We start from the raw sequence: 14,680 nt of genomic DNA on the forward strand, positions 1-14,680 counted from the left end.
TTGGCAAATATGCCCCAGAAGCTTGTATCTCCACCAATAAACTTTGCTGCCCAGAGGGACACTTTTTCTGGATCAAATTGTAGTAATTAGATTGTAGCTGCACTTTGTACTCTCACTTATGTCCCAACCATTACTTCTGCTTTAATTACTTATTGATTGCCCAGAGTTTATTTCACAGTTGGCATAATACAGAGCTTCACCATAAATCAGAACACAGCAGTGATGGTTGTACTCTTGAATGCCCTAAATAGAAGCCATGTTCCAAACAGAAAAATCTTTTTGGAGACAAGGAGAAGACATGGGGTTTGCACCAAAAATGCCACACCTTAATAGATTATGAGCAGCAGATCTTGAGCCCCTGTCAGAAGATGACCATTCTTTGTAGGGCAGTATCCAAGCTGTAGAGTTCCTGTGTACTTACCTCTTGCCTCTGCCCATGTAGAGGCCTCTGGCACAGCATACTAATCCCCCACTCTTTATTGTAAAGTGGATACTTCAAAGCCCCTCTCTCCTACTAGTGAAGACACTGTCTCTAAATGCAATAAAATATAATGACACATCCAGTTATTCTTAGCCTTTTAGAGTTTGAGTTTGTCTGAATGTGGCCTGTCTGTGAGATTTTGTGGGGTTGTCTTTATTTCTCCATGCACTGAATAAGAGTAGTAAGCATTTTGATGTCTTCTCTTGGTGAAGAAAGTGAGAAGAGAGATTCTGTGGGAGTGTTTTCCATGAATGAAGTGGAGCATACTTGTAGCAGCACTGAAAGTGGATATTGAATCCTCGGCAATGGAAATAAACACAGCTTTTAGTTTGATTTTAATCCTTATTCTTTTTGACCCGGTTAACATTGTGTTTAAGGGCTTCCTGTGAAACAAAAAAATTGCTTAACTTGTTACTTATATCTAGGTTCTACTTTGGTCATAAAAGTACATCCACTTGGTTCTTGTTCCTGGTATCTTACAGCTTTGTGTTTTCAAACTAATCCTTGGGAATTGCCTAAATTGCCCACTTCATGAACAAGTGAAGAACATCTGAGAAACTTTGGATTTTTTATCTTTTCATGTCATATATGTGCCCCCGATCACAGAACTCTATTTGTACAGTATTTGTATTTGTACACTGCTATTTGTACAGTATTTACAGGGTTAGGAGAGAGAAGTCCTTTCCTTATAACATGTTTCCTGAAAATACAGCAGTTCTATGGCAATGTAGTTCTGCACATGTTATAGGAGTTGTGTAGGATTTTTAGGTCATCTACACAAGCCCATGATAAATATTTACTACTTATCAATTTCTCTGGGTCTGGATTGAAGGCACTTGAGACTGTAGTTCATGTTTGGACTCAAGTGTTTATTATTTCTTATCAGTAAAACAGGCTCACAAACATGAGTTCTGCAGCCTTTCATTAGAAGGCACAAAATGGATAACAAACTTTTGTTACAAGGTCTTTTAAGACGAAAATATCCAATTAACAACTGGCACCTAGATTATTTTCCCTTTTAACCCAATAACTGATCCCAAAGAGGCTGCAATGCAGACTTTTCCACCCAATTACAAACTGCCACCCAAACCCATGAAGAAGAAGGAAGAAGAAACATGAAGAAGAAACCCATGACAACACTCTGTGCCCTCCATCTTGCTTCCATCCACTAAATACTAAAAATCCCAAAAGTTAAACTTCTCACCAAGTGATACACCTACACTACTCTCTATAATCCATTTCACACTATTGTGGATTCTAGTCTATCTTGAAGTCTAGAAAACTTTCTCCATAGATGAGGGTCAAAGTCAGTGCTCCCCTGGGGATCAGGACACCCCAGAGCAGACAGAGAAATATTCCTGGTGCCCTGGGTTTCCAGAATTACTTTTTTCCAACTCAGAACAGCATGAAGTTGAAAGTACCATTTGTATCATGATGTCAAAAGGAATTTCTGTTCATTGTATGTAGCACCTTATAACAGGGATATAAATGAAGTCCAAAAGAGTCAAAAGAGGTAGCTGGTAATTTATTTTAACCTACAAAGTGAAGCTCAGGAAACTAGTCTTGCCAGAGTGCACAGGAAAGGTAATTTCCCATGAAAGGAAGAAGTATGGACTCATTCCCCATGTCTGGCTAAGTTTTATTTTGACTTGTAATGGTATTAGACTGCTAACACAGTTTTAGTTTGGCTTGCTGACAATGGTAATAGAAAGATCTTGGGCTCTTACCTTACTAAGTTGTACTGTGTGTATATGTATGTATGTGTGTGTGTGTATGTGTGTGTGTGTGTGTGAGGCTTGAAGGAATTCATCACTTTTGGATGAGGATTTTGTTTGAAAATAATTAAGAGCACTCAGTAAAGATGCTAATGGAATGTAACAATGGGGAGATAATTTGAGGAATGAAGGGGATGAGTCTAGTATGTCTTGTGGTGTAGTTACTCTTGGCTCAGCAGCTCTCATCCATTATTTAATTCTCATCCTGATAAGAATGCCAGAATGCCTCCTGTTGTCCTTCACAGTGTGGCACATCATTTCTGAACTTCTTAATAGGTGTTGCATATGCTTGCCATGATGCTGGCCAGGACAACTGTTTAGAAACACACATTGCACATTAAGGACAAACTGCAGAACAGAGTTTTTCTGCATGTTGTATTGCTCTAGCTCAGGGTAGTGATTTGTATTACTTTTTTTGTAGAGGCATGTGTGGATTTTCATCTTCAAATTACTGCTTTAAACTTAAACTTTAAAGAGAAAACAGAGCAGGGGCAAAAGTTAGATTCTGCTGGAGAGAATACCAGCCTACAAATAAAACATGGAGAGAGTGTTGTGCATTGCAGGTCTTGTCTGCCTGTTTTACCCTTCCTGTTCTAGAGTTGGAGCAAAAGAAAGTGACAAACTTTTAAGGGGCCTTAGGATTAAAACAGCGTGGTGGAGTTTAAATGAGCTTCTGAGAACTTCCTGGGAATTACCTCAAAATGCTTAAGTGACCAAGTACTGAAAGTGAAGAAAGAGGAAAATACCCAAAGAGCTGCCTGAAGCAAAGTCAACTTCTATCAGCACAGCAGTGGTGGTCACAAAGCTGGCAGAACCACACTAAATCTTGCAAAAAAAATAGTTTTAGGTATAGGAAAACATACATTCACTTTTATACCTTGTGCCTTAGGGTGGAAAAATTAAAAAAGCTTTGGAGAAAACACAGGCAAGTGTTAGCTGTTGCCATAAGGCAGAAAGAGAGGAAAACTTAGGAAGTTATAAACAAGTTGGTACTTTCTTTTCAACACATTCAGCAAAGAAGAGGGAATTGGAGCTTGGTGGTGGAGGTAAGGTAAGACTGCTTCAAGAGCAAAGAAGTAGTTTGGGAGGTAAACTTGAGAATAAAGGCTGAAAAGGTCGGTTTCTGGGGGGGCTGGGAACTGGGGCAGTCAATAATGGATTGATGCTTTCACTGAGCTTTTTTCTCCATGTACTCTTCAGGCTAGCTTAACAGATGCAGTGTCTAGCAAGTATTGTCCTCCAGGGCTAGTCTCCAATTTTATTATAATGATATCAGCTATTGGCAAATTGTACTTGATGGAGAAAGTAGCTTTTTCTCATTTCATTTATGTCCTACATAATTATTCTTGTTATTTTTGATTTACATCTGTGCCTGTGGGAACAGAATCAGTCAGTGGACCAAGGCTTTTTTTGGTTCATGCTGGAATTTAAGATCCTTCTTTTGTTCCTAACTTTAGCTACTCATTTAAATGAGCTATGCAAGTTTCCTAGTCCAGATAGACACTTTCATAAATGTGAAATTTAAAACAGATCCAAATTTTACAAATTCCAGTTTTAAGATTCAGTTTGTGGGAGCTATGAAAGTGAAAAGGGTTAACTCCAAGAAATAATACAAGCTCCTCATGTAGTCTATTCAAAGCATTATATCTATTGAATGAATCACCCTAAAACCAGATCATTTTAAAAAACCAGACTATTTACTTTAATCATTCAATAACAACTAGTTATCCTCAGAACTGAGAAGTTTTATTTGGGTTATTCACCACTCAGCAAGAGGAAAGATTCAGATGTGGTTTAGAAGGGAGATGGTATAAATGTAGGGCAATCAAAAAAGGGGAATCCTTATTTCCAAACTCTGAATACTGTGCAAACAGTATGGTTATAGTAGATATTATTTTTAAAGTATGGAAACGCCTTCTTTTCTTTAACTGATCTGACCCTTCATCAGTCATTTTTGGATGGCCTTTTTTCCATTCAAGAAAGAGAATACCATGGAATAACCCCTGAAATAACCAAGTTATAAACAGTTGGCATGTCTCATTCATAGAACATTTGAGCCTGTCATGTTAAGTTCATAGGACATTCAGTCTCTTCATATAGTACCGTGCTCTGGGGTTCCCAGAAGTTAAATATGAGAAGCCTATGACATTGTACTATTAATTCAATTTATCAAAGATGGTTTTTCAAATACCTTTATCACTTCTGTCCAGATAGATGGCATGATTTTTCTCCTATGGTACTGATTTTATTTCTGACAATTATTTTATTTTGTTAATTATTTTTATTTTTATCACACTATTTTGGCTGCAGGAATGCATGCCAACGCCCACAGATGCCATTTAGTGCTGAAATTCAAGCACTGGATGCCTACGGCCAGGGATGACACCCACTCACTAGGAATATTTATGCAGATATACGGGCACGGCCTGAGCTGTGAACATACCTCATCCTCAGGAACACTCTGGCTTACATTCTCAACAGCTGCTCTGAGTCATAGCAGGCAGACATCCCAAGGGATTTCACAATGCTTCAGGGCGGAGACTGGTTGTATCTCCCTATTTGAAAAGCTCCAGCCTGCCCAGAAGGATTGAGAAAGAAAGGAGAAAGTTGAATGTATCAGCCTGAAACCAAGGAATAACCAGAAATGAAAGAGTTCTTTCTTTCTCAGTTCAATGGTAGTGATCCCCAGGGCTAAACCAGGATGCTCCTCGCTTGTTTTGTGCTCTCAGTACAGTTGCTCTGAAGTTGAAACCAACATGCATTGCAAGACTTTCCCCCCCCCACTTTTTTCTCTCTCTAAATGGTGTAACACTGCATTTTTCTAAGCAAAGTGGAGAAGACATGGAGTGGCTTCTTTCTTAAATGTTGGTTCTCTTAGAATGTTGGTTATATATTAGAGAAGGTTAATAACCAAAGAGAAGGCTTATAATTTATGTCATAAAAGTCTCTTAGCTACCCCAGAGTGTGATTCTGTGCCTGATTACAAAGTGATTGCAGAAAATGCAGGAGAGGTGGTATTTTTTAATATTTACAGTTTGGTAAAAGTTAATGGTTTTCTCAAATAATTTGTTGCACAAAAAGAGGTGTATATAAATGGAAACAGATCACTCATTATCTACTAGAAGAAATCGAAGCCTATTTGCCGTTTATATATTGTAGAATGCACTAAATTTGCGCACACTGCTACAAGGACTGCTTACGTTATAATGCTCTGTTCTTCAAAATTAAGCTGGTGTTTGGTTTCTTGATGGTCTTTTCCTTCCCCTCAACTGAAGCCCTGTCAACCTCAGTGGAAGGAAGGGATTTGAAATGCTTTCTTTTTACAGGCCACATTTCCTTATGGATATGTTTGCATGGACCATTGCAGTTTTTCTTTGCAGTCACCCAGACCCCTTTCCTTTACATGTTCTGTGGTGGAAGCCACTTAATTCTGTTTGGTGTCTCATGCTATCCTTGTGGGAATTATAGCAGCTGTGTGTGTGATGATACATTGAACTTTGATTTTATATGAATATTTAATCAAAGTTGGGGTACCAGACCAGTTTATGTAAGAGAATAATAGAACCAGTTTCTGGAACAGAGAAGTCATCCTGAGGCATGGCTGTGTTCCAGATCTCTATTGAGAGTACACAAGGTGTAGGAACTTCTAGCACATGGAAGGGTGAGTGTCACTGAAAAATCACTGTCTTAGTAAACGCCAACATTTCAGTGGAGAGAACAGCACTATGCATGGAATATGTGAGTATGCACTGCCAAAAAAAAAAAAATCCTGCCTTTAGCTTTATTTTACCTCCTGCTTTCCCATTGAGAATCTTGATAATGGAAATGTACAAAGTTATCATTAGTAATAGTGAATTTCATTAATATAATCACAGCCAGTACATGCTTAGGATATAGATGAGTTACACAGTGTATCTCTACCATTGATCATGCATGTAGGATCCATTAAAATTTATAAAACAGTTTTCAATGATTAATCACATTCCAGACACACTGTGAATATAATGAATACAAATAATGTGTATGAGGGAGAAGAAGTTGTTTAAGAAACATATCTTTGTTTCTGATCAAAACAACAGAAGAAATATCATTTATCTTATCGCCTTCAGCTTTGAATCAAGTCTTATAATTTTGAACAAATTAACTGCAAACTGATAAGACTGCAGCGCTACAGGTGTGCAATTAAGGCACAACAAAAGAGGTTTTATTGGACTTTGAATGTCATTTGGAAGTTTTAATTGCCTTTGCAAGCTAGGGGAAAGTTCATTCTGAACATTTTACTTATCTTCCAGGAACCATAATTATGTCAGAAGAATTGCAAGATGCTTTAGATAATATTTATGACGCTAGAATTCCAAAACTGTGGTTTAGGATTTCCTGGGAGTCAAGTACTTTAGGATTTTGGTTTACTGAGCTTCTTGAGCGAAACCAGCAGTTCAGCACCTGGCTGCAGGATGGCCGTCCAAACCAGTTCTGGATGACAGGATTCTTTAATCCACAGGTAAGATTGCCACGTTGACCTTCATAACTTCTGAGTAACAGCTGAATTAGACCTTGGGAGAACTTCAAGTTGACTTAATATTGACTATGTGAAGTATAATCTATATTAATTTTTTAGCATAAAAATAGAATAAAACGTCTTCGGTATCTACTGAAGAAATTTTTGCTAGAACAAAATATTGCTTCTGAAATAATGAAATACATCTTTTGGCTGCTTTAATTATAGTGAGGAAATTGGGTAAGTACATGCTTTTGCATTTCAACTTAATTTTTTTACCTCTTCTTCTACAGTAATCTGTTTTTTATTTATCCATGAAAATCCCTCTGAGTACAAAACAAGATAAGTTCCAGAATTTTGACATAGGAAGAAGATATTTGGACTTGGTTCTCAATCCTTCCAAATCAGTTCCTTGAAATGGAAGGTTTGTTATTCATACCACCCCAGAATTGTGCCAGACAGGGTCTGCAGAGACATATAAAAAATACAGCCTCTCATCTGCACCATCTAAAATAAAAACCTGGCATGAAATGAAACACAAAAAGGGAACAGCTGAGAGCAGAGTTAAAAGAAGTAAAGTATACATACCTAGATGATGTGTAGTTTCTTTGCAGAGCTATCCACATTAATTAAAGCTTTTTATGATTCACAGATGTTTGTGGGAAGTGTGAGTTGTGGTAATGAGTCATTGTGAGAGTATCCAGCCAACAGGTTTCTATGAAGCCTTAGGAAAGAGCTATTTTAAAGATCTATTTTAATCTCTGTACTTGTTAGCAATGCAAAAGCTAGCTTAAACAGCTGCCTAGAATAGAGAAAACAACAGTGGCAAATACTCTCTAGGACTACTGCTGGGAAATATCCATCTATCATCTAACCTGTGTGTGTGTCAGCTGTCTGCTGGTACAACTTTATAGCATGGAAGGGGGCTCACAGAACCCCTGAGCAAAGAGTTCTCAAGTAGCAGGGAGAGGAGCAGGAGTTCTAATAAAATTATTATGCTTCCACACTTGGTTTGCTAACAACACACTGATAGCAGCAATCTAAAACACTTCTAAGTAACTTTTGCAGTGATCAAGCTGGATGCAACCCTAACAGCCTTTTGGCTTTGTTGGTGTTTGCTTTTGCACTACAGATGAGCAAAAGCTGATAGAAATTTGGTACTGGACATTTCAGCTGGCTTTTTTGTGCTCGAGGGTTGTGTCAGTTCTGAAATTTTGCCAGCCCAAAGTTGGCAGCCTACATTTTTTTGGATCAAAATAGCTGGATTTCTGAAAAGAGCTGCCAAATAATCAGTGTAAAATGTCCCCAAACAAATTGAGATTTAATAGACCATAGTAAATGAGAAAGCCTCTAGAAATACAAAAATTACACACTTCATAACCCCTAGTTCCTAAAGTCCCTAAATACATTGTGTGCAGAGATTAAAAAATTTATTTGTGCTGACAATCACAAGCTTAAGAATCAGATGGTTATTGTAGTCACCATTTTCTGTAACCTAGGCTGTGGGAGTGGCTCATTCTAAAAGCAATTCACCTGAGGAAAGACTAATTTTCTATTTAATTAACTATTATTTTGTTAATAGCCATACTGCTGTGTTTAAAATCAGTATTTCACGTATTCAGAAAATGGCTTTTTGTCTTCTCAAACAAGCTGAGGTGTTAGTGCTGCAGTTCTAATGGCTTGTTTGTAATACCTGAGATGTTGTCAGAAAAATCCTGTCATTTGTGAGATGAAATGCAGCTCCTAAGTCATTTTCCTACTTGCATGTATCTCACTGTTAGTTTCACAGTCAATGGATAAATGCCACGGATAACACAAGGCAATAAAATAGATTTATAGCACTGGGAAAACGAGGCAATAAAAAATAATATAGGACCAGATTCTGCCTTCTCTTGGACTGTTTATACACTAGGATAAATTCAGTAATTTCACAGAAGTTAATCTTTATTTTTAGTGATACAAATGAGGGCTGGCTCAGACTTCTATGTAAAAGAAACCTGATGCCCCTATGTGTGTCTGCACTGGGCCAAGATAACTGGGGTGAAAAATGCAAGAAATGCCATGAATTTTCTTCCCTGCTGGAAGTTAATCTGAGGTTACTGGATTTTTTTTCATCAAAAACTTGACATGATGTGTTTCTCATTTCTACCTCCCAATTTCCACTTAGTGGCTGACACTGTTTTATTGTTTCCTTGTTTACATCTCTGTATCCAGCTCCTGTCACTTGTCCTATATATAGATTTTCAGCACTGTGAGGCAAAGCTCTTTCTGCTTGTGTAGTACTCAGCATAATGACACCTCAACCTACTTCTATGCCCCTATGACCCCGAAGTAATGTGAATACTAATCAGAATATGAAGTAGAATGCCTCAATTCCTCAGTGTCCACAAATCCACTCCTCAGAGTTCTAGCAAATCTGCCATAATCTGCTCAGTATTTGCAAAGTGACAAACAAGGAACCTCCAAAGTAGGATAAAGGAGAGAATATGATTCTGAGAGCAATAGACTTTACTGATTTCCAGGTGTATCTGCTTTCCCTCGCTAGAAGGTTCAGAGTTAGTTCACACGAGTTGTTAAAAGGCAAAGGGGCAAAGCTTTAGCAGGCTTCAGTGAGCTGGACAGGGAGAAATTGAGGAAATTCAAACACACATGTACAAGAAAAATACCAAAAACCTAATCAACCAACCAACCAAAACAAAACAAAACAAAACAAAAAAAGAAAGGATTACCAGAAACTGAAACAAATGTCATGGCAACTGGTGCATTATGTCCCTGACGGAGGATTTTGGGATGCATCAGAGCCTCAGCTGTACAGTGGCACCTCAAGCCGCTTGATTCTGTCTTGCTCTTTGTTGTGCCATTCACCCACTCTGGAACACCCAGCTGGGCCTCCAGCTCACAGCTGCAGTCTTCAAATGTGTCTAGGATTCATTCAAATGAGCAGATAAGCATGAAAAGTCCCACTGCAGAAAGTGTATAGGTCCTGCAATCTCTGGGAATAATCTGCTATCTAAACCTTATCCCTGGAGACAACTCACAGTTTGGAGCTTACTTTTATTCCAGTGTTTCCATGGTGCCTTTGAACTGATTCCCTTAATACAGTCATGGCTCTGTCCTCTTCAGGTTCTTCTTTCTTTAATATTTCAGTTTATCTGGGATCCAGTAGCCCTCTGGGGCCTTACAGCAGTGAACACTTCATGTATTTTAAACTTTTGGTTCTAGCATGTTTCAACAAATTAAAATTCCACAAATTACTGCAGTGATTCTGCTTTCATTTAATGGCATTTCTGATAGAAGAACTTGGCCTTTAATCACGTCTCCCTCAGCAATACACTGGAGTTCTCAACCACTTTGAATGCAATTACCATTATCTGTGCTATCACAAAGCCTCTTTAAAACACTTGTCCCGGGGTCTCTGGGATTATATTAATGAGGGGCAACCAGTGTGAGCTAACAGAAACATCTGGGTTCCTGAAAGTCATCTCATGTTCTCATAACTTGAAGGGCATTGCATGGCTACCAAGTGCTTGGAGCACTCCAGTGCTATGAACCAGAGACTAGCCCCTGCGTTCAGTGGACAATTTGCGGATTTTCCCACATCTGACTTCTTTCCATTCATTTGGCCCTAATGGTTAGCTCAACGGAGCATCCTACTCTGTGAATACTGAAGAAAAAACTTTTTCAATTCCCTCATTCAATTCCCTCCTTCCCATCCTGATTTCTTCCTTGCTGTGCTGTTGCCTCACCGATTCCCACCTCTCTTTGTTCCTCATGTGGCTCTCTATGCCCCCTTCTCTGTCTCCAGAGGCTTTAGTTCCCTGTTCTGAAATATGTCGAGAAACTTGCTCTTTCCTAGGTGTCCTTTCCATTGCTCCTGCATATTCAATTTTTTGTTTTATTTGTTCACCTCCTCACTACACAAATGGGTTTCCACATCTACAGCATGACCACTGGAACAGCAAAGGAGTCTGCCCTCCCATCTCTAAGGACTAAGGCACTTCCCACATACTGAACTGTGCTTTCCCATGGACAGCTGTATCAGGGAAGCTAACTAGCATTTTCAGCCTGGCTTGTCTTTGATAGCTTATACAAATGCCATGAGATTGTAGCTCTCTAGAACAGAGAGTTAGTTTTATTCTGTGCTGCTGGAGTGCTCTGGGTTTATCATGCTGTTGTCTAAAACACTATGTTATTGTAGTATGTAAAGACTTCACTGAGCAAAGTGTCAAAGGCATTTCAGTATTTAATGGCATGATTCCAGCTGGTACTTCCTTTGTGTTCCGTAAAGGCTTATTTGTTGACTGAAAAGCATTTCTTAAACATTAGTATAAGAGAAGATGAATAATATAGCCAGTGTTAGAGAAATGAGAAATCACCTGTGTTTGGAATCTCTCAAAACACATTAATCTGGTATATAATCACATTATATACCTCTCTCCATCTGGTTGGTTGTAAAAAAAGGCATGAGAGGTGAATTATACAGACACTTCTGATATATTGTGAAGCTAACTTGGGGGCTGCTTGGCACCAACATGTGCACACCAGTCATGTATGGATGCATGGTACTGGATTTACACTACCGAATTTAGTTGATATGCACATGAAATTCTGTGGGATGGGCTTTAATACAGCTGGTGTCACTTACATAGGAAAAAAAAAAAGTTGTAAATGGTTTAAATTCAAGGCTTTAAAAAAACTCTTTTCTGCCATATTCCTGCGTGTCTCCTTAGGGATTCCTAACAGCCATGAGGCAAGAGACAACGCGCATGAATTTAGCCAAAGGGTGGGAGCTGGACAGTGTTGTTTTATGCAGTGAAGTGACCAAGATGATGAAAGAAGATGTTGTTGGCCCCCCTCCTGCTGACCTTGGTGGGGTTTACATACACGGCCTGTTCCTTGAAGGCGCCGGCTGGGACCGCAGGAACAGCAAGCTGATCGAATCAGCACCAAAGGTGAGGACTGAGTCAGTGTAGCAGGCTGGGGCATATTGCATGTGCTCTGGGAAAGCCAGGAAGAATGCTGAGTGCCTGCAGCAGTGGTTTCACAACAGGTTTTAAGAGGGTAACCAACACTAGCAGTGCTGGGAAGAGGACAGACTCTTTACCTGCCAGAAGTGAACAAAAAGACTTCTGTCAGAAAATGAATTTAGGATGCATAGCACTAGAGCAGACCAGATGCTGGGCTTCTTGGCTTCAGGGGCCCTAGCAGCACAGTTATGTTTGAATAAAATAGTGCACCCCATAGCCAGTCTTCTTTTGACTGACCAAGGGGGACCTTATCAAAGCTTCCAAAGCCCTGGACTAGGTTTGATATGGAGGTCATTGTTTGGTTGACTAGAAATCCCCAGTGTTTGTGCTTTAATATGAGGCAGAGTATTAGTTCTGGGCTTATGCTCAGTTATCCATGCATTGAGTTACATTTTACTGATGTGACTAAGAAGATTTAAAATCTGGCTATGGAGTAATGATTAGATACTGCAGTCACGGTCCAGGGAAAGTTGTCATTGTTTGCAGTGGTACACTTTTTCCAAGCCAGTGCTAACTGTCCTGGAATTGGAATTGAGGTAATTCCTGTCCATAGGTAAAACACTTCTGTGTCTGACTGAGAGAAAATTTTCCAAACTAAACCTTGCCAGCTGTAACTTCTGTTGCCTGGTTTGTCAAAAGACCCCTTCAAACATGGAGTTTTACTCAAGTGCTCTGAAGTGTTCAGCAGAGTTCCATGTTGCTCTTGGCTCTGGGTCTGTTTTATCCCCTGACAATGAGTACTTTATCTTGGTGGAAGACCTGAGGTGATCAAGTTTGGTAAGTGCCCAAGAAGCACGTTGGATGTTAGAAGCTCCACTGTCAGCAGTATAGAGGTTTGCAGCTTGGTTTTTGTAGCTCTAGTCCTGACATTCAGGAAAAAAGAGGTGGGGAAAAAATGGGAAACACCAGTGAAAGGGGCAAAGGAAGGGAAAAAAGGCAATGGTTGCTGTCTGTCCTAGAACCACCCTGAAATTTTTCCATCTACCTCCACAGCATGAAGGTTTCCATGTTTCTACTTTTCTGCTCTCCTTTCCTTCCAACAGGCTTCCTGATGGCTATTATCCCTGAGCTGCCATTGGCTTAAAGCTAGTGTCAACATATTAGTGAATGTAGGACTTGTACTCCCACATGTACTCTGCTCAGGTGCTTTTGCTGAAGGCCATCACTGAATCTAGTTCTAGTGTTCAGAATTCAGACACCCTGTCCTGCTTCTGTTCTGCTGAGCCCTGTGTATCTTTTACCTTCTCAGGTGCTGTTCACGAGCCTTCCCGTGGTCCACGTGTACGCGGTGAGCACGACAGCGCCGAGCGACGCGAGGAGGCAACACGGAAATGTGTACTGCTGCCCTGTCTACAGAAAGCCTCAGAGAACAGACCTGACCTACATCTTCTCTTTGCATCTGAGAACAGTGCAGAATCCCGATCACTGGACTTTGAGGGGCGTTGCACTGCTCTGCAGTTCGAAGTAAGGACGGACAGCTATGGAAGAAAGAGCCACCAAGTAGGACTAAACTGTAGCACTGTTGCATTGTTATTGTCAAAGTGGCGGCTGCCTTCTCACAGTGGGGTGGGAATTGGCAGGTGATACACAGAGATTATGTTAGTTGCACATAAATTGCTCTGTTCACAGCAAAAATACTACATTTATTTACCCTGGGAATATCAGAGGGAAAACAGCTGCAGGTGTAAATTTGGCAACTCTTATAAAGCAAGCGAGAATATAATCAACTAACTTGCTCACAATGGAAGCATTACATAAAAAAGTGCTTATGATAGTGACAACTGTTCTGACATCTTATGGTGGTTCTTTTGGAGATGTTATCTTTCTTTTTCATACAATAATTTTTCATAATATAATATAATTGTTTTAAATTTAACTTTGTAGTTAAAATCTCATCATCCATAGCATTATTAAAGCTGTAATGACAAGATAATTAAATGCACGGTAAAGTTTTATGTTTATCTGCATATATTTCAATATACAGTTCCTTTGATTTTGCATTTCTAAACTTGCTGGGTGGTTTTACTAATGGCTGCAACCATTTACTTTTAATGAAAACAATCATAGAAACAGAAGTGTTTATCTTTGCACAAGTACCTTTTGCACCTATTAACTCATTTCTACTCCTATATCCACTTGTAAGGAAGGTGTGCACACGCCCCATTATTAGCAGAAGGTAAGGTTTTAAAGTTTTCGCAGAGTAAACACATCTGAACACCACTTTTGCTCTATTAGTACTCATTCTGTTTGCATCAGTGCCTGAATCCTGCAAACTCAAACCTCTTAACTGCTTTTTGTTCTGTATTTTGCATCAGTTTAGTTTAAAAAAGGAAGACGACACACAGCCCATATTTCACCTGGAATGGTTGAAGTACTTTTGTGGTAACCAAGACTGCTGTCTACCCTGTAACTGAAGGATGAGTGATATTTTTTTTAATGGACAAATGGCTATTGGCAGAATGTGTGTTTGGCTTCTTTCATTAGCACAAATTCAAAGTAAAAGAAATTATTGTTGGATGTTATGAAAGAAGGACTTGCAGTCAGGACTTTGTTAATATTTTTTTCTCCTTGTAAACACTTTTAATTTTTGTATAGCAAGTGTCTAAGAAAGTAGTTCATCCCTTTGCACAGCCAGTTTTACTCTGCAGTTAGCAACTGCGAGGTTTATTCCATGAGGAAGTTTGATATTCACACTCACACCCACAACGAAGTACAGAGTGCCAACTTTCTTCTTGGAAGACAGAGCAGACAGGGACAGGGTCCCTTTTTTCCATTTAGCTAGGAGCAACAGTGCCGGCAAGATTATAGTTTCAAGTGAAACCAACTGTTCCAAAAAAATACACCACACCTCTCTGCAGCGCAGCTGTACATCAACCAATTTCATTGAGAATTTTTTTTT

The 14,680-nt window shown here is 39.4% G+C and overlaps 1 protein-coding gene across 1 annotated transcript in view; it reads left to right on the plus strand.

The window, feature by feature from the left end:
• Positions 1 to 13,690, plus strand: part of LOC128942401 (dynein axonemal heavy chain 5-like) — a 147,795-nt gene extending 134,105 nt beyond the window's left edge. The window contains exons 75-77 of the mRNA XM_054284848.1: positions 6,549 to 6,757; positions 11,485 to 11,706; positions 13,031 to 13,690. Of these exons, the coding sequence (XP_054140823.1) occupies positions 6,549 to 6,757; positions 11,485 to 11,706; positions 13,031 to 13,249 (650 nt within the window). The 3' untranslated portion in view covers positions 13,250 to 13,690. The remainder of the gene's footprint in view (positions 1 to 6,548; positions 6,758 to 11,484; positions 11,707 to 13,030) is intronic.
• The last annotated feature ends 990 nt before the right edge of the window (positions 13,691 to 14,680 follow it).

Source organism: Melozone crissalis, unplaced genomic scaffold (genome assembly GCF_028551555.1).
Source record: "Melozone crissalis strain CALT ecotype California unplaced genomic scaffold, PUWL_Pcris_2 ptg000042l_1, whole genome shotgun sequence".
Lineage (NCBI taxonomy): Eukaryota > Metazoa > Chordata > Aves > Passeriformes > Passerellidae > Melozone > Melozone crissalis.